This window comes from Triticum dicoccoides, chromosome 5A (genome assembly GCF_002162155.2).
Source record: "Triticum dicoccoides isolate Atlit2015 ecotype Zavitan chromosome 5A, WEW_v2.0, whole genome shotgun sequence".
NCBI classification, from domain to species: domain Eukaryota; kingdom Viridiplantae; phylum Streptophyta; class Magnoliopsida; order Poales; family Poaceae; genus Triticum; species Triticum dicoccoides.
In genome coordinates, this window is record NC_041388.1 from 80161477 (window position 1) to 80181349 (window position 19873).

Here is a 19873-nt window from a genome sequence, read left to right on the forward strand (position 1 = left end):
GGGGGGCAGGGCGAATCCCCTTTTATATCGTCCTTTTGGTTTTTCAATGTATTCTAATCTGTTTCTCCTTTTTAACACCGTTTCTATTTATTCTTATCAATTAAATGATCTCTACTCCTAATGTCTCAGTTGGTAGTCTCCGTTCCGGGTTTATTTTCGTCCCACCTCCCGAGTGAGGGAGAGGGGGAGAGAGAGTGAGGAAGAGGGAGGGAGAGGGTGTGTGTGAGAATTTGATGGTAAAAAAGATCGTCAATGTCACTTAATATGTATGAGAATATTAAATGTAATATTAACATAATTGATATTGAACTTTTAAAGTTAATGTGGCCCCGTTGCAACGCACGGGCGTTTTTCTAATTTCAGAGTAGTTTGATAATAAAATTCATCTTCTTGGCATTTAAGTGAAATTATTGACCAATATTATCTATTGCTACATACGCTCCGACTGCCAAAAAAAAATTTGTGCCGGCTTCATGTCGTCTGCCCCCTCTATGCCTATATCCTGGCTCCGCCCCTGTTTATATAAGCAGGAGAGGTCTAGGGTTTACATGAGGGTCGGTGAGATTAGTTCTGCCGCCGCCCTTAGACTTGGAGAGCACGCGCATCGTTTTTGCTTCCCTAGGGTTCCCTGATGTCTCTTGGGCCTGGTGGGCCCTGTACGAGGCTAAGGTCGGGCTCCCTTACATTAGGTACCCTGGGTACAGGACCCCGTCAGATGGCGTTGGAGATGCCCTTACGCTTGGTGAACCTATGAACCCTGCTCTAGTTTTTTAGCATAAAATCCACTTGCAACAAATTTTACGCGCACTTTTATTTCTAGTTACTATTTATTTCGTTATAATGAAAAAAATGATTCTCCTCTACATGTTATTTTCCAGTGTATGCACTCTCTTCATACGTGGTCGACGCTACAACGAATGGAGTGTCAACTGTTGTTCAAGGCGGTTTGTACGGAGTTGGATCGGGTGGCTATGAAGGTTTTTTTTCCAACATGGGTGGCAGCATAACCTGGGTCTATATGTTTCTATTGTTGTTGTTTTGTCAATGTAGATTCATTTCTTTTTGCCAGACTTTTCGAGGTTTGTCGTGTGCATCCTAATTATTCAGAGGTCGGGTGTTACTCATAATGCTTTGTATCGGCTTGATGCTAAGATAATAAAAGCGTCCTTTATCGAGAGACAAAAAGTTACTATTTATTTTGAAAATACAAAAATATTATCTATCACGTTATCTTTTAATATCATGTACAACTAGCAAGGCTAGCAAGGTTGACACTCTTCTTGGTATTATTGGGGACACAAATGAAGTTTTGTTTGCTTTGCAGAGCTTATCATTGTTGTGAGAACCTTGTACCTCCACGGATTGATTTTTTGGTTTCTCACCGAGGAAAAAATTGCCACTTACTACAAACCCTTGTACTTGAGGACCCAACTGCTTGTTAGGCTATACACCTAGTAGTAAGCTAGACACCAACGCCAAATTCGCCGTGGAGGAGCGCACGTATGTGACAGCACGCGCGACACGAGCGGTCGGCGAGGATATGAGCTCGAAGGAGGAGGAGAACGACAACGCCATGGAGGTGGAGGAGGAGCTCGCTACCATTGAATCCGAATTCACTGGTATGAGCATAGAGCAATCAGTGTGTCGGAGGAGGAAGGCAACGCCATCGGCCTCCTCTCATAGGAGGAGGAGGCACAATATCATGGCGCACTAGCTGAGGAGGTAGAGCACCATGCGGCGGAGGCGTGGCTCGAAGGTGAGTGCCATCACCCCATGGCAGAGCTCCTCACCAACCCCTCATCGAGCGTGTGGCGGCGGTGAACCACCAAAACCTCTCATCTGCGATGCCGAGTGGAAGCAAATGGTCACCGAGCTCGACGACAATCACTCTGACGATGATGACATGTTGTGGACTCGCACTACCGCCAACTAGCATGAGACCGACGGCTCCGACACGGGGGTGATCGAGCTCTCCTCCGACAAGGAGTAGGGATAGTTTATATATTTATCTCATTTTAATTCGCTTTACATCATTGTAGCGGTAATGTAGTGTTTAATTATATTATGGTTATGTTTAATGTGCTACTAGTATCGTGTAATTATGCAATGAATCTACTCTAAATGTCTATTTGTGATGAATTTGTGGCACACCACCATTTCATCGGAGGCACAAGGGGCATTTTTTTTCTCAAACTTACTTTATACTCCCTCCGTCCCAAATTAGTTGACTCAGATTTGCCGAGATACGGATATGGATGTATCTAGACACGTTTTAGTGTTATATCCATCCATATCTAGACAAATCCAAAACAACAAGATGTTTTGGATATTTCAATATGGGCTACATATAGACTGAAATAAATGAACATCTTATTGCAGTGAACGGAAGTAATAACTAAGAACACAAATTTTTCAAGACACTCTCTTTTACCTTCGAAGAGGTAAGAGGAGTGTTTGCTCAAAACTGTTGGTCGATCAATGGTAATATTTATGTATATAAATACGGTATAAGTATACAAGATCGAACAGAAATATTGTTGACATATTTAATGCTCACTTCTTACATTTTCTTTACATATTATGCATGTAGGTTAATCACAGAATACAACATCATAAAATATCTCATATCAATTTGGGACCATCTTAGAAGAGCTCAAGAATTTCACGGTAAACACTTGAAATCCAACATAAGGCACTAGTTCTCTCTGGACTACATGCGCCCCATTCCAGGAAGGTCTCGGTCATATGCCGAGACGGAATAAAGGGGTCGAAATGATCAGGTTTCTGTTTATCGATCCACAGAATATACATCTTTTCTGGTCTGAATCCCAGCCAGACATCAATCTTACAGATCTGCTGAGGAGCAGGCCCTAAGCCCCAGCACAGCACCAGATACAAATGCTTCTTACACAACAATATGATGCAAATCTGCCACACTCGTAGGCTTTAAAACTTGTCTAGTGCAGCTCTTCTCAGGCTTGCTCTCCATGCATCCCAAAAGACCCTGCATGGAGGATTCAGGTCCACACACTATGGAATCGGTCTTTTCGCCACACCTCCTTCGCATGGTGGGTTGCCCTTTTCATCAGGAAGACCCTACGGGAATGAGCTTGACGACGACGGCGATCGGCATTCCGACAAGGCCAAGGAGCACGCTGGCGAGCCACTGGAGACTGGTGAGAGGCGTCGTGTTGGCAAACTCGCCGAGGAACTGGACCATGATGAACTGGAAGACGACCGTGCTGCTGAGGACACACATGAAGACATAGTTGTTCAGCATGCCCTTGAGCACATTGAGCTTCTCCATCTCCCTCGAACTTATCTCATTGAACACCTGAGATAGCACACGCAAATCTAGTGAGAGTCCAAGTTCGCCGTTAAAAATAATGTGCAATCTTATTTCAGAACTTTGACACAACAGGTCTGCATGCCGAACTATGCACCTTCGCTTCCACCAAATTCATATTAACCCTCTGCCAGCTGTGTTTATTTACCTAACTATCAGAGCATTACACTATTGCATTATTATTTTTTAAAGTTCGCCGCATAGGGGTTCTTGAAATGATCACAAATTGCCTTGCCTTCTGTAGGTTATCACCGAGGTCCTGGTAAACACATCACCGGTGGAAAAGAGGGGATTTACAGCAGTAGACATACCTGGCAGAAGACGAATGAGTTGAAAATAATTGTATTCAGCACTATATCAGCATCAGAGCCTCCAAGCCCAAAAAAGGTTTTTCCTTGCGTCTGGAGATACCACATAACAACAAATTGGTATAGAGATTGCCCAAAAATGTTCCTCCACATTACATTTGTGATGAACTTCCCTGTTCTTCCTACTGGCTCTCTCTTCATCAAGTCATCATTGGGTGGTTCAGTGGCTAATGCAAGCGCGCCAAGTGTGTCCATAATCATGTTGACCCAAAGAAGTTGAACGGCTGTCAGTGGCGCATTTCCTATCATTGCAAGTGCAAATTATCAATAGGAGGGTATGTCATAGGAAGTAACAAGTATCATCAAGACTAGGAGGCATACCTGTAAAACAAGCTGAGGAGAAGTTAACTAGTAAAGCAACAACATTAACAGTTAACTGAAACTGCACAAATTTCTGAATGTTGACGTAAACAGAGCGCCCCCATCTGGCAACAGTTACAATTGTAGAGAAATTGTCGTCCAGAATGATGACATCGGCACTCTCTTTCGCCACCTGAATAAGAGTGCATTAGGCTAGTGAATAACATGAGTGAAAAATTAAGAATACCAGAATACAATGTGAACTTTGCAATATTCAGGTCCTGAAAGGCTGAATAAATTTGCATAACTCCATTAAAACAATACGGTATGATACACCTCCTAGTAGATTAAGCTTGGTCTCTTTAATGATCAAGCATTCTCACCTCAGTCCCGGCAATGCCCATTGCAAGTCCAATATCTGCTTCATGCAGGGCAGGAGCATCATTTGTGCCGTCACCAGTAACAGCAACAACTTCATTGAATGTTGTGCGCAAATGCTTTACAAGTGTATGCTTATCCAGCGGTGATGATCGGGCCATTACCTTCAATACACGGAATTATGAGATGAGACTTGCAGATAGATGGTAAACACTATTAGAAGTCAACAGGATATTATAAACACATCAAACCTGAATTTTTGGAACAAGCACAAGGAGTTCCTCAAGAGTTTTCTCCCTGAAATCCGGTCCCTCGATAGCCAGGCCATCTTCAGTGAGTATACCACATTCATGGGCAATCGCCTTTGCTGTATTTATGTTGTCACCTGTGACCATTCTCACCGTAACTCCAGCAGAGCGGCAAATTGCAACAGACTCTCTCACACCTGGGCGAACAGGATCTTTAATACCTACTATAGCAATGCATGTGTACCCTTGCTGTGGTAATTGCTCTTCAATGGAAAAGCCTTCTTCCATTTCCCTGTAAGCAAGACACAATGTCCTAAGAGCTTCATTAGCAAAACCATCAATAATACCATTGAGCTTGCCAGCAGTTTCTTTATCAAGAGGGGTAACAGCACCTGTCTCATCTATGAACTTATCACATGCAGCCAAGACTATTTCTGAAGCACCTTTACAATGTGCACGGTATCCTCCGTCAGCAAGCTCAAGAAGGACACACATCCTCTTTTTTGTTGAATTGAAAGGCTCCACTTTTGCAATCTTAGTTTCAGCACGCTTCGCCTTAAAGTTTCCACCTATTGACATTGCAAACTCCAATATGGCTGTCTCTGTTGGGGTACCAAGGATCTGGTGTTTCCCATCTTGGTTAATAACAACCTCACCACCTGTATTGTTAAATATAGACTCGAGAAGAGTTCTGACAACATTTTCTGGAAGTTCTGAACACAACTTAGACGCATTCTGAGGACTGTTAACCTCTCTGATATTTCCACAAATGCAGGTCTTGACAACAGTCATATGATTAGTTGTTAGTGTTCCTGTCTTATCACTGCAGATGGTAGTAGCTGAGCCCATAGTTTCACATGCAGCTAAGTTGCGAACCAGTGCCTTGTCATTCATCATTTTCTTCATTGCAAATGCCAGACTCAGTGTGACTGCTAAGGGTAATCCCTCAGGAACAGCAACCACAACAATGGTAACTGCAATAGCAAAATGCTCCAACATTGCCAGTGCATCATCCCCTGACCAGCTTAAGAGCAGACCATCGTGATACTTTTTGCTGATTAACCCTTGAGACAAGACGATAAAAGTTATGACAGCGAAAAATAGTCCGATCTGACCAATGATAGTTGCCACTCCATTAAGTTTGACCTGCAGTGGGGTTTCATCGTCCCCGCCTTCGCTGAGAGTAGCCATTAGTTTTCCCCACTGGGTTCGCATACCAACTGTTGTAACAAGCATCTTGCAGGACCCATCTTGGACCTTGGTACCCGACAAAAGAAAAGGGTTTTCTTCATTTACAACAACAGGTTCACTCTCGCCGGTTAGGCTGGACTCATTAATCAAAAGAGAAAACCCAGAAATGAAGAGCCCATCAGCAGGAACCTGATCTCCGATTGCCAGATTGACGACATCTCCAGGAAGAAGATCATATATCGATATTCTTTGCCTGAAACCTTTCCTTGTAACTTGCACTTGAATTTTTCTTTTCTCCTTGTCCAGGTCCTTGAATTGCAGCGACTGCCGATAGTCACTTGTCGCGGTGACGAAAACAACCAAGAGGATACTTGCAACAATTCCTAGACCATCATGAGCACCTTTTGGCCATCCTTCCATCGTAATGCCAACAACTAACGAGACAAAGGCGCAAATAGCAAGAATTATAAGAGTTGTATCTTGAAGAGCTTCCCACACAAACACCCAGAAACTGCGGGTCTCGCTTTCTGTGAATTTGTTTATTCCATATATGTCCTGCCTACGCTGCATGCTGTCCTCGGCTGTATCAAGCCCATCTGTCGGCGAAGTTGCAAGCTTCGCTGCTATTCCGGCAACGGCGCCGTGGATGATCAACTTTTTACTGTCATGACCCTCAACAATGGACCCCAGTTCATCAGCGCAAATCTGAAACCCTGCAGCCTTGACTTCTTCAGGGACAACATACTCACTTCGAAGTTTGAGGCCTGGGGATATTTGTTTGTCAGTGGCACGGTTATATACTAGTAACTACTAGTATATAGGAAATGTTCAAAACAACCGAGAAAACATGAAGTCGTGCGATCAATTATTACCATGTATAAACTGCAGTGCAGCTTTGGACACCAGCACGGCAACCCGCAGCTTCTCCTGTCACACATCAATAGCATGAATTTCAGTAACCTCGTGAAATAAGAGCAGAAACTAATTATAGACCACTTAAGGACCGAATTTGGTACTAGTACAGTGATTATTGTAGAATAGGATTTCAAACTAGCCACTCCCAACACCCATTATGGCCGTGCACTAGGATAGCACTGTTCTACTGAAAACAGTGCAAAGAAGTCATATGATGTCGTTGCAGCAAACTAGGCACTGGGCAGGTGCCAAATTGGCACTAAGCTTAAGCTATGGCCCCCATCTACCGATCTCAGAAGCAGATCACATACACCCCAAAATGCTCCAACAAAACACCGTGGAGTTGGTTAATTCACTTGAGAACTCCACGAGGTGTGTAGCTAAACCAGCCGGTCACTGGGCTACAACCCTACCAACCCTCCTAAGCTAAGCTAGCAGCAGCAGCACTCTGGGTGCTCGAAGCTAAATCTTGGCGGAGGACGCGGCCGGCCGGCGTGAATCCCTACGAGCTCCGGTCACGGCGGCCAGGCCGACCCCCGGCTCCAGCATCCAGATCCCAGAACCGCCGCAGATCCCGGCGGGAAGCCCCGCCCAAAACCACCGGGCGAGGCCGCGCAGAGGACCAAATTAGTTAGCCAGCAGCGGAAGTGGGAGGGAGGGCGGAGAGGAGGAGGCGCGTACGTGGTTGGCGTGCTTGATGGCCTGCGCCTCGCCGCGCTTGTCGAGGTTGGCGGTGAAGCGGAAGCGTCGCTTGGGGTTCTTGACGACGCTGCAGAGCTTGCGCCAGCGCCGCAGCGCCTCCTCGGACGAGTTCTTGCCCTTGACGCCCCCAAAGTTCTCCTCCAGGTAGCTCTCCATCCCCCCTCGCCCGCCGCCGCCGCCGCCGCTCCGGCAGACTCCTCGCTCGCTCGCTCGCTGGGCTCAAAAAATCCCTGCCCCGGCGCGCACGAGCCGGGATTGACGCGTTGGTTGGGTTTGTGCCTGCGGAGTTTGGGGATGGGGAGTGTGTGTGTGTGGGCGTGGCGACCTGACCCTGACCAATGAGATCGCGCGCTCGCTCGCCGAGTCGTTGGGTCAAACGAGTAGAAAAGTACCCGAAGTCACCGGCCATGTATACGTACCGAGAGAGAGAAATTTTTTTCATTTATTTTTTTGCGCAAAGAAAAGAAAAATCTTTTCGTTAACGTCACTGATGCGTTTCTTTTCCCGGCAACGTCACTAGTGCTGCCAATGTAGTATCTGAGAACAAAAACGAAGGTACAAGGAAGGTGCCTTTTAGAAAAGAGGCGCCGGATACGGCGCGTATATGTGAATTAATTAATGCTCGCGTATAAATACTGTAGGGATAGAGATAGATAGATACCTAGAGAGAGATGGCATGTATTGATAACATCGGAGAGGTATAAATGAGACGACGACCCGCGCAGAAAAAACTCGTACTAGTACGTACTCTTATGTGTTTGGCAGCATGAAAAAAGCGAATGGAGCAAAGAAACAAGGTGTATATTTTGTACAAGCACAGACGCGTGATAAGACAAAACGAAACTAGAGATTCTTTTGTTCCGGAACAAAAATACAGAGGAGGAGCATAAACTGCTGCACACTTTTTTTAACATAACTGCTGCACACTTTACACGGCGTGGAACACGGACGCACTGATGGAATCGCGAGAATCACATGCTTAACCTCTGGGTCACTCAACTCACAAAAAAAAAAAAAAACTCTGGGTCACTCCCCCTATCAGTCTCAACCAAAAAGAAAGATCACTCTCCCCATATCGTATTAATTTTAGTTTTTTTGTGAAAGGGGCGCCTAATGTTCGTTACAGTACTAAGGCACACGAGAAACACCCTTTGGTGGAGCCGTCGGGCCGAATTCATTCACCGGCTCCATTCTCTCTTTCTCTTTCATGAACTGATGTACGTGCATGCTCTGGCGATCGATTAAGAAAACATGGCACTCATTACTCTCGAGCTCCTTTGCCCTCTTCCCCGTGTCTCATGTCTAACCTCTAACGATGACTAGCTAATCCACTCACTAACCCATGACAGGGGGTGCTTTATTTTCTCTTTTCGAGACTGTCTTGTATGCCTCGCCTCACGCGTTATCTGCACATGCCGGCCACGTGAGCCTCGCTACCAACCATTCCCTCACTCATTCATGCAAGTGCTAGGCGCCATTTTCTTGTACGCAGACAGATCTACTACCAGTGTCAAGGACCATATTATAACCCCGTGGAAAATGAGACGCGGTGAAGTAAAACAAACGCACAAGTCAAGAAAACCAAGACACCAGTACCAGGTTTCACGGGCCAATTCAATCATACAGGAGCGAAACTCGTACCGTGCCATGCTGAATTCCATGCTCCACAACAGTCAAAATTCGCAATGCTCATATATGCCAAAGCCCTCCGAAATTTGACAGGTCGGTCAGGTCTCCATCCACATCGTTTTCCCTTCTCTGCAAACCCCCCGCTAGTGCGATGCAGAAGCCGCATTGGCGCCTTACCTTAAGAAAACAACGGAAAAGAAAACGGAGATCTGGATCCAGGATCAACATGGCCAGAATGTCACAACAATTGCATGTGTGGGCATTGCATACGCCCGTGCTGAGATAATACCAACGGCCATGGGCATATGCATCACAAGTTGACAACCCCCCCTCGGACGCCAGATCGCATCTTCAGTTCAATTGCAAAGCAGGTAGAGGTAGTACATGCATGAGAATATTCCAGAGGCCAGAGCTGCTGCACCCACATCCACCGCACACGTATCACAAGAGTTTTAGCCCAGCAAAAACACCCTGCAGCAGCTCTACAGCATGTATGTATGTCCCGCACACAGAAGAAGAACGAGTCGGGTTTTAGTCAGAATCCGATGTTAGACCGCCGTCGGGGTGGAAAGCGCGGACCATCTTCGACAGGTGCTCGCCCATGTCCTCCATCTCCTCCCTCCCGAAGCCCCAGTCGCGCAGTATCTGGGTCCCCAGAGCGCCCCTGGCAATGCCGAACTTCTGGAGGCTCAGCGAGCGCCTCTCTATGAAGGGCAGTACCGCGTTGCTCGACCTTAGGCGTGCAGCCATCGGTATCGACTCGACGTCGAGTGAGCCCTTTGTCTGGGTTCCCTCTACGTGGTTACTGAGGATCTCGCCGTGCTGGCCGATGTTGCTCCTGAAGATCGATGGGAACGGGAGGGGAATGGGGAGCGGGCAGGGTGACACTGACAGATGAGAGAACTTTGGTTTTGTATCTCTGGCTTCATAAGCTGAGCACACGGAGCCCTTCACTTGTGATATTGATGCCCGATGCCCACCTGCATCAGCAAATTTACATCAAGTAATTTAGTTTCTACATGTAAATGTACAATTCAAGTACCAATGTAGCTAATAGTAAGTGACAATATAGACACATAAAGAGCTCAAGCAGCAATGTAGCATGGCACGCAGTAAGAATTAAATGGATTTCAAAGTCTTAGGCAAACCTGCACGCAGAACTCCATGAACCACCAATGATTCAACAGAGTATGGGTCTTCTTCGTCGTCACTGATTTCAGGGGTCAGTGTGTGGAGGCTTTTCATGTTCCACAGATCATTTCCATCTAGCAATTAAGAGTATGCAGTTAGAAAGAAAGATTAAGTTGCCACCCATGTCGGACCAAACAGGGAACATACAATGTGTACCTTTCAAAGAAGGGGCAGGCATTGCTACGTCCAGAGCAGTAACCATGTTCTGCCTACCCTGATCAGATATTATGTGCACAAGTTCGCGCATATCAATATTACCAGATGAATGTGCTATGTTTGAAGCCGGCCCAGCGTTTTGTAGTCTAAATGGTACAGTTACTGAATGTATCGCTGCTGCAGAAATTGCACTGGAGTGGAATGGTTTTGCATCTTGTATAGAAAGGAAGGGTGACAAAGAACCTATGAGAAAAAATGAAATAAAAATTATTTCCTATGCTCATGAAATAATTCAATTTGGATAATGTGAAAAATAAATAAGTAGACATATGCTTAGTAATGTACGTACTGAGTATTACCTCCATCCCAAAAAGTTTGTCTTAGATTAGTGTCTAGATACATCTGTATCTAGTCAAATCTAAGACAAGTAATTCGGGACGGAGGGAGTACTTTATAGTAGGAGGTGATGTGTGCTGAGTTGACCCATAAAATATACACAATACTTTTAAAGCTGAGTGAATGAGTTGATATTTCACAGCAAGTGTGATTTTTCTTAGGCTAACCGGCAGGTGTTCCGCCTTTTCATTAAGACAGTAAGTGTGATTAAGTGCAATGTTTTCAGCATAAGATCAAAATGCACAGGAAATTAAACAACAGTGATACCAAGCTACTGGAAAAAGTGTGATGCAATAAAAAAATGGTGGCACAGAATATGTTCCTGCCTGTTTAGCAAATATATAAGAATTCACACATCTAATTGTACTAGAATAAAGCACAGAAACAAATGCGGTAGTCTGGATAAAAGCATACTTTGACTGAGAGAAGGCAGTCCTATTGGAACCATCAAACTGCAAAAGGATGAAAGCTTTGAAAGTGAAACAGCATCATGCAAAGATCTTGTAATGGTATCCCTTTGATTTCTGGATGATCCATGAGTAACTGGATCCCTCACACAGTAAAGCAATACAGGTGTGTTTGTGTAGTCATCAGCAATGTTTTCCAAATAAGTAGAAGCTATGCTGGAAAACCCTCCCGAATCGTCCACAATAAACTGGATACCCTGCAGTTAATTATGGATTAATGCAAGACCTCAACAAAATGCATAAGGGGGAAATCATACAAAATCGTGCGTTGCGCTAGTAAACATAAACCATAGTATAACTACAAATAAAGTATTCACTGATAGTTTATTGGGGAAAATATGGGACCTGAATGTGATCACATTCTTCAACAAAGAACCTTAGCTTCTCATTCATCTCCTCCATTAGAGACCATTCTGAAACTACCTCCCTTGCAGTTCCAAAGTTGTCAAACTTGTCAAAGTCTGTCCATGACCCATACATTTCATACAAGCTTTGAGGGTGATACTGAACCTTCGTATAATCAGTCCAAAAGTTAACATCCTTCTCTAAGCATTCAACTAAGTCCTTATCTTCTACACTTTTCTGAGAGTTGTTCCCACCATTGCTAGTGCTTGGGTTCGGCTCTTGTTCAGTTAAGCTTTGCAGAAACAAGTTCCGCCCATGAGGCTTTTCTACCGATCTTGTTACATTTCCAGACCTACAACATTTAGAATGGACTCATCAAGGTACTTTCTGAGCTTGATAAACTTTTCACAGATGGGTGCTCTCTAACTTGAGTTAATGATCGACAATATTAGCCTGCAATTACCCACTAATAGCATGATTTGCACAAAAGCACAGTTATCAGCGGCTCATTCCTAGGCTGAATGAGTATGCAGATACCATGCAGAAATTGTGAGAGCAGTTGGATAAGTGCATGCATCATCACAATCTCCAAAGTAACCATATTATGAGGGTAAGAGGCTAAGTCTAATTCACTACTCCTACAGGTTGCAAAAAAATTAGTATCAAGCAAACATATATACAGTAAGTTATATCCTGATAATGTGATATGTTCTTGCTTTGGCAATTTAAATATGCTCCCTCAGTTTGTACAACAATTCATGGATATCCAAAGTTACTTTCAGTTAGTCTGAATCTAGTGCATTTCTGGCCCAGTTGCACAAGCAATCCAAAACAACATTGACAAAACCCTCCTGTTTCTCTTTAGCTTACGACGTATAAAAGACCACAAAAACAACCAACTATGCATGAGGGGCATAGTAGGCAAACGAGGCACGGACACAAATTCAGGAGAAGTTAAGAGTGTCACTTGCCATGTAGTGACATTGAGCTGATCCGAGGCAGCGCTACTCAGGCTCGGAGCACCGGAGGAACTTAAAGAACCAAGAGACCCTGCAAATGGTATAATTATAAAATGTAATGTACACAACCACTGACAAAATAACAGGTAAGTTACACATTCCCACAAAGGCATCTTGTCACACATTGCTATAGAGTTGGAGGGAATTCAGCACAACAGCGCATGCAAAAATTAAGGGCACAAGTAAATTACCTCGAGAACCAACAGATACCAAACGGGGGCAGTAGGTGGAGACGCCCTGACGAAATTAAGCAGTGTGACTAAGACGATCCGATGGAGATGATGCATGATTTAAGATAAGCTCTTGGCCTGGCTCTACCTGGAGCGTCTCGCCGGTGCGGTACAGGACGTCCATGTCGAGCGGCGCGGTCCTGAAGGCGGCGTCTGCGGCGGGGTCGTCGGCGAGCCCGAGGAGCTCATCCTGAAGAGCAAGCAAAGAGAAGGGAATTGAGTGCCTGTCGTCACGAAGAAGGTAGGGTTTAGGGTGTCGCGGAGACGGTACCTGGAAGTTCCAGAAGTGGGAGCCGACGAAGTTGGCGAAGCCGCCGACCTGCACCGTCACCACCTCCCTCATCTCTCCCGTCGCCCCACGGGGACTGCGTGGCGGAGCAACCAGTTGCTGTCGCCGCAGCCGGAGAAGAAGAAGACGATGAAGAGGCGGCTCGCTCGCGCTGTAACGATTTCAGATGGTGGGCTCGTTGGCGGCAGCGGCGGCGGCGGCGGTGAGCTCGTCGGCGGCGTGAGGCGGCGGAAGGGGGGTGGGGGTGGGGGGCGTGGACTGCTCGACGGGGAGCGCTACACGGTTCAGTCTGTAGTCATGCTGAACATGGGCCCGAGGCTATACCATGGGCCTCCAGTCCACCACCAGCCTCTCTGCCAAGTTCTTACTAGCGACTATTGTCATGGGCTCTTCTAAAAAAAAGACTATTGTCATGGGCAGGCAATTCCTAAATGGCGCCTTATAGGGAGGTCCTATAGGAGAGAGCAACTAGTTGACGAGCGCTTCTCCGGGGACCTCATAACAATCAACGCCACTTGGCGTGTTTTTAGCCGTCCATCACATGTCGCGCTCTGGGCGTTTCCTTCGGATTTTATTTTTATTTTTATTTTTTCACACGTTTTTGGCTTTTAAAACGTTTTTTTTAAGTTTTTTGATGTTTCGATTTTTCATCGGTCTTCCTTAACTTTTGGATAGAAAAAAATGCGCGAAAAACGTATTTTCTTTTTTCGCGAGAGTCACGGCCGTGCCTGTCGGAAACGGAAAAGAAAAATGTGTTTCTGTTTTTTTTTCTTTCACGAGAGGCACGGTTTTGCTTCCGCGAGAGGCACGGTTAGACCTAGCCATGGGCAGCCCGACCCAGATGGCCCAAAAATCATGGGCCGGGCTGAGCCCGAGTGTGCCATCGGGCCGGGCTCGGGCCTGCACAAAACGTGTTTTAAGTCGTAGTCGGGCCAGGCCGACCAGGCCGTGTCGGGCTTTCTCAGGCTCGGGCCCGATTTTGTAGGCCTGATGGTCGGGTCAGGTCGGGCTCGAACTTGGGTTTTTAGCACCGGGCTTTTTTGGCCCGGCCCGGCCCGAGATATGCCCAGGGATAGGAACGGTTGTGCTTTCATGACCGTGCCTCTCAGAAATGAAAAAATAATGTGTTTTCTGTTTCTTTTTCTTCTGAGAGAGGCACAATTTTGCTTCCAAGAGAGGCACGACAATGCCTCTCGGAAACGGAAAAAACGCGTTTTCTATTTTTTTTCTTTCGCGAGATGTACGATTTTGCTTCCGCGAGAGGCACGATCATGCCTCCTTGAAAACAAAAAAACATGTTTTTTGTTTTTTTCTTCCGCGAGAGACACGGGTATGATTTCGCGAGAGGCATGAGCGTGCCTCTTTCTGAAAGGGAAAAACCTATGCTCCCGGTTCGGTTTTTTATCCATTTTTTCGTTAAAACCTATCAACATGGGATCTAGTTTTGTAAATCTTGACGTGAGAAATCCAACGGTGAAAACGCTTCGACATTTGGATACACAGTTTAAGAGATAAAATATTTTGAATAAACGGATCTACCAAAAAAGGGAAAACTCTCAGGTTGGGACAAGTGGTGCACATGCAGAGCGCCATTTGTCGCAACTTTGGAAGATGGAAGTGATCTTTGCAATGAGTATTTCTCAATTAGCGATTTCCCCTATAAGACGCTCTTTGCGTCCAAATGCTGGGGCTTCGCACAGAGCATCCAGTTGGCAGGCTTTCTGGGCCATTTTTTCGACTGTAGCGACTAGATACAAAAAAAGTGCCACCCGGGGAATGGAACCCAATATCTATCTGCTCCTGAGAGTGAAGGCGATACAGGCAGTTGAGCTAGCAAGCTTCGGTGATTATCACACAACACAAACCTTTAAGAACTGAACAGCAGCGCAGATTCAATTTTTTTTTGAAATTACAAAAGGAATTTTTCATAAGGCAGCGCAAATCATTAAATGCTAAAACACATTTTCTGAAAATCGTGAACACTTTTCTGAAACGGGAACATATATAGTAATTCCAAAACAAAATTTGGAAAAGCAATTTTTTAAACTCCTAAAAGATGGAAACGTCAACATTTTTTAAAATCCGAAAACAATTTTTGAAAATGGGAACATTTTTTAAAGTTCCAAATAATTCCTAAATAACCTTCCGAACAGTTTTTGAGAAACACAAAAAAATTTTGAAAACATGGATATTTTTTGAAATTTGTGAACAATTTTTAAAATTTCTGCAACATGGAAAGATGAACATTTTTTAAAATTGAATATTTTTTAAAGCAGAAATATTTTTTGAAATTAAGATTTTTTTTCCAAAAAAAGTTGTAAACATTTTTAAGAAAACATATCGAACAATATGTTAAAAAATTTCAGTTTTTTAAAAATGTGAACAATTTTTGAAACATGGACATTTTTTCAACTAATGAAACAATGGACATTTGAGAACATTTTTTGCCACATGAACAATTTTAAAAATTTATAAATAATTTTTTATAATGGGAACATTTTTTGAAATTCCGTATATTTTTTGAAAATTTTCAAGATTTTTGGAAATCTTGAACAATTTTCGGATTTATGAAAAAACAATAAAACACATTGATTTAAAAAATGAATAAATGAAGAAAGGAAAATAAAATTAAAGGAAACAAAAGAAAAAAACGAAATAGAAACAAAAGAAAAAAAGGGGAAAGGGAGAAAAGAAAAAAAGGATAAAAAGAAAATGAAAAAAAAACAGATCAAGGAAAAAACCTGTTCAGGAACCTTATAAAAGTTTCCCAAAACTGGAAAAAAAATGGCTGGAACCTATAGAAGGTTCCCAAAAACCGGGAACGTTGAAACGCTTAAGCAGGCCGGCCTAGTAGAACTTATTTTGAAAATTGATGTTTTTTTAAATTCGATGAACTTTTTCTAAAACATTTTCTCAAAATGAAAGAACTTTTATAAATTTTGGTGAACCTTTTTTTAAAAAATTGATGATTTTTTTAAAATTCAATGATTTGTTTTCGAATTTGATGAACCTTTTTTCAAATTCAAAGAACTCTTTTCAAATTGATGAACTTTCTTTCAAAATTGATGAACGTTTTATCAAATTCAATGAACTTTTTTCAAATTGGATGATCTTTTATCAATTTCATGAATTATTTTGAATTCATGAATGTTTTTTTATTACATGAACTTCTTTTATATTTCGTGATGTTTTTTGAAATGTGTTGACATTCAAGTTTTGCTCGCATTTTATTTTTAAAAAGAAATCACGTTTTTCTAAATATCACTGCTAAGTTCTTAATTTGTACGCGCTGCAATATTTCATCAAGGACCAACTAGTTGTAGTGGTTCGCCAACCAGGTAGTGGAACTAAATGGCCACAGAATCCTCACGAGAGCTGTTGTTTGGTGTTTTTCTTCTCGATGTTACATACTTTTCGCATTATCCTTTGTGTTCATGGGCCGGCCCATTAATGTGGAGCAGAGAGCGCCAGGTGGGTCAACATGCGCCCGTTAGGAGGTCCCTCATGGGTATGGTAAGCTCGATATCTTTTTTGGTGTTATTTAATGTTCGATGAATTTCAGCCATCATGTGGTATCCGTCATGGGACCCTATTTCACCATACCTCTTTTTGTTGGCAGCAGAGGGTATTTCGTGCCTTTTGAAATCTAGAGTTCAATCATCTAATCTCAGTGGCATTTCAAGTGGCTTCATCGGCGCCACCGGTGAATCACTTGTTGTTTGCAGATGACAGCATGTTGTTCTTTAAAGCAAATAATGAGGGGGCTGAAGAAGTATGATGTGGAGCATCCCGTGACCACCCCCATGGACGTCCACTCACCACCTCAAGCACCAAGGGGACCGATGACAAGAGCTCGCACACGCGCCATCAAGAACGAGGTCAATTCTTTCCTCTTCAAGTTTCATTCGGAATCACATATGAATCGGGTCCTACCTCAAGCAGAAATGTTGTGCATCCTTAGGTACTGAGAAGAAGCACGTGAGGAAGCAAGGACGGAGACACTAGCACCCGAGGAGAAGAAGGAAGGAGAAGAAAACGAAGACGAGGGAGCACTGGACCTCCCGGGTGCCCAGCCACCCCTAGCCCCGGGTGCCCAGCCCCTTCCTGGCGCTAGCTGAGGCCGCCCGGGTGCCCGACCAAATGGCCCCGGGTGCCCGGCCCAGCAGCTCCAGCCCTGCCTAGGTGCCCGGCCCCGCCTGAGCGCGCGCCTCTGTCCGGTCCGGGTGCCCGGGCCACTTTACCCTGGGTGCCCGGACCCCTCTGGTTGCCTGCGTGCATCTTGGGGTCTTTGACCCTTGTACCCCTCTCTCCCTCACATTTCGTCCCCAGTCTTTATATATTCTTCCCCTAGCTCATTTGAGAAGACAACAAAGTATTTGATAGACACCAGAGAGCTTTGCTCCTTGTATCCCCTCCTCTTGGAGATCAAGCCCCCACCTTGGGAAGAATCCTTTGGATTGTCAAGGCCTCCTCTTGGAGAAGATAAACATCAAGACCTCATCTTCTAGGAGTGGGAAGAACTTTACCTAGTGCTATTTTCCTTGAATTGTTCATGTATTCTTGTGGATCTCTTGTATGCTACTCTAGTGGATGTGTTATCTGGGTTTGTTAGAGTGATTTCCTCCTTGTGTTCTTGTGTGTTCTTGCCCCTTTCCCCATCCAAGTGTGAAAAGATCCCCTCTAGGATTTCACCCTACAACATCTTGGTATCATGAGCAAGGTTGATTCACATCTTGGAGTCCCATCCCCCCATTTGCTAGCTTGATTTTGTTGTTTTTCGTCCAAATTCGAAAATCCCCACAAAAATAGCTCCAAAAATTTTTCTTGCAATTTGTTGGATCTTGTGAGATTTGGTTGTTTTGGTCCATGTATTTGTTGTTTGGCAAGTGGATCTAGCCCCTACCCATCAATTCCCATCCTTCCCACCACGAAACCCACCTGGGCTGTTTGCCCTGGACCACCCTGGGCACCCGCACCTCCCACCCCCGGGTGCCCCCCCGAATCAGCCCAACTTTGGCCATAACTTCCAACTCCCAAGTCTGTTTTCGTGTCCTTTAGCTCATTTGGAAGCTCTTGACATCCCCCATCCACTTATATCATTACCACCACCTTTAGCCTCCATAAAAAAATTCATCATAAAAGCACCGACCTTCCGCATTTGACCGATTTTCAGTTGCGGTTTCCGTTTCCTAAGGTGTTTCGGCTACTTAGGAATGTGGGACATTGACATCACCACCATTCATCATCGCCTCGGAGTCATCTTCGCCAAAGATCTTCACCATTGACACCGCTAACAGTAAGAAAGGACGGTAACCTTGACGACACTAATACGTCTCCAACGTATCTATAATTTATGAAGTATTCATGCCATGTTTACAACAATTTTATATGGTTTTGGTATGATTTGCATGGAACTAACCCGGACTGACGCTGTTTTCAGCAGAACTACCGTGGTGTTGTTTTTTGTGCAGAAATGAAAGTTCTCCAAATGAGCTGAAACTTTTTGACGATATTTTTGGAACAAAAGAGACCCCCGAAGCTTCTGTTGGAAATATGCCCTAGAGGCAATAATAAAATGGTTATTATTATATTTCCTTGTTTATGATAATTGTCTATTGTTCATGCTATAATTGTATTATCTGGAAATCATGATACATGTGTGAATACATAGACCACAACATGTCCCTAGTGAGCCTCTAGTTGACTAGCTCGTTGATCAACAGATGGTAATGGTTTCCTGACTATGGACATTGGATGTCATTGATAACGGGATCACATCATTAAGGGAAAGATGTGATGGACAAGACCCAATCCTAAGCATAGCACAAGATCATGTAGTTCGTCTGCTGGAGCTTTTCTAATGTCAAGTATCTTTTCCTTAGACCATGAGATTGTGCAACTCCCGGATACTATAGGAATACTTTGGGTGTGCCAAACGTCACAACGTAACTGGGTGGCTATAAAGGTGCACTATGGGTATCTCCAAAAGTGTCTGTTAGGTTGGCACGAATCAAGACTGGGATTTGTCACTCCGTATGACGGAGAGGTATCTCTGGGCCCACTCGGTAAGACATCATCGTAATGAGCTCAATGTGACTAAAGGGTTGGTCACGGGATGATGTGTTACGGAACGAGTAAAGTGACTTGCCGGTAACAAGATTGAACGAGGTATTGGGATACCGATGATCGAATCTCGGGCAAGTAACATACTGATTGACAAAGAGAATTGTATACGGGATTGCTTGAATCCTCGACATCGTGGTTCATCCAATGAGATCATCGTGGAACATGTGGGAGACAACATGGGTATCCAGATCCCGCTGTTGGTTATTGGCCGGAGAGTGGTTCCCGAACCCGTAGGGTCTACACACTTAAGGTTCGATGACGCTAGGGTTATTAGGAAGATTTGTATGTGATTACCGAATGTTGTTCGGAGTCCCGGATGAGATCCCGGACGTCACGAGGAGTTCCGGAATAGTACGGAGGTGAAGATTTATATATGGGAAGTCATCATACGGTCACCGGAAATATTCGGGGGTATGTCGGTATTGTATCGGGACCATCGGAGGGGTTCCGGGGGTCCACCTGGAGGGTCCGCCTGCCCCGGAGGGCCTTATGGGCTGTAGGTGGAAGGGAACCAGCCCCTAGTGGGCTGGGCGCCATCCCACCCTAGGGCTCATGCGCCTAGGGTTTGGGGGGAACC

General features: G+C 44.6%; 2 protein-coding genes across 2 annotated transcripts; both read right to left on the reverse strand.

The window, feature by feature from the left end:
• Positions 1-2613: 2613 nt before the first annotated feature.
• On the reverse strand, positions 2614-7778 carry LOC119299477 (calcium-transporting ATPase 10, plasma membrane-type-like). Its single transcript, XM_037576699.1, has 7 exons — positions 7428-7778; positions 6704-6758; positions 4644-6595; positions 4398-4556; positions 4036-4207; positions 3658-3956; positions 2614-3334 (listed from the first exon to the last, which is right to left on the reverse strand). The coding sequence occupies exons 1-7, from the start codon at positions 7602-7604 to the stop codon at positions 3086-3088; spliced, it is 3063 nt and encodes a 1020-aa protein (XP_037432596.1). The 5' UTR covers positions 7605-7778; the 3' UTR covers positions 2614-3085.
• A 1630-nt stretch (positions 7779-9408) lies between these two features.
• On the reverse strand, positions 9409-13413 carry LOC119299478 (protein misato homolog 1-like). The gene is made up of 9 exons (XM_037576700.1): positions 13153-13413; positions 12970-13071; positions 12843-12888; positions 12604-12682; positions 11633-11984; positions 11235-11484; positions 10425-10667; positions 10226-10342; positions 9409-10057 (listed from the first exon to the last, which is right to left on the reverse strand). The coding sequence occupies exons 1-9, from the start codon at positions 13222-13224 to the stop codon at positions 9609-9611; spliced, it is 1710 nt and encodes a 569-aa protein (XP_037432597.1). The 5' UTR covers positions 13225-13413; the 3' UTR covers positions 9409-9608.
• Between the last annotated feature and the right edge of the window lie 6460 nt (positions 13414-19873).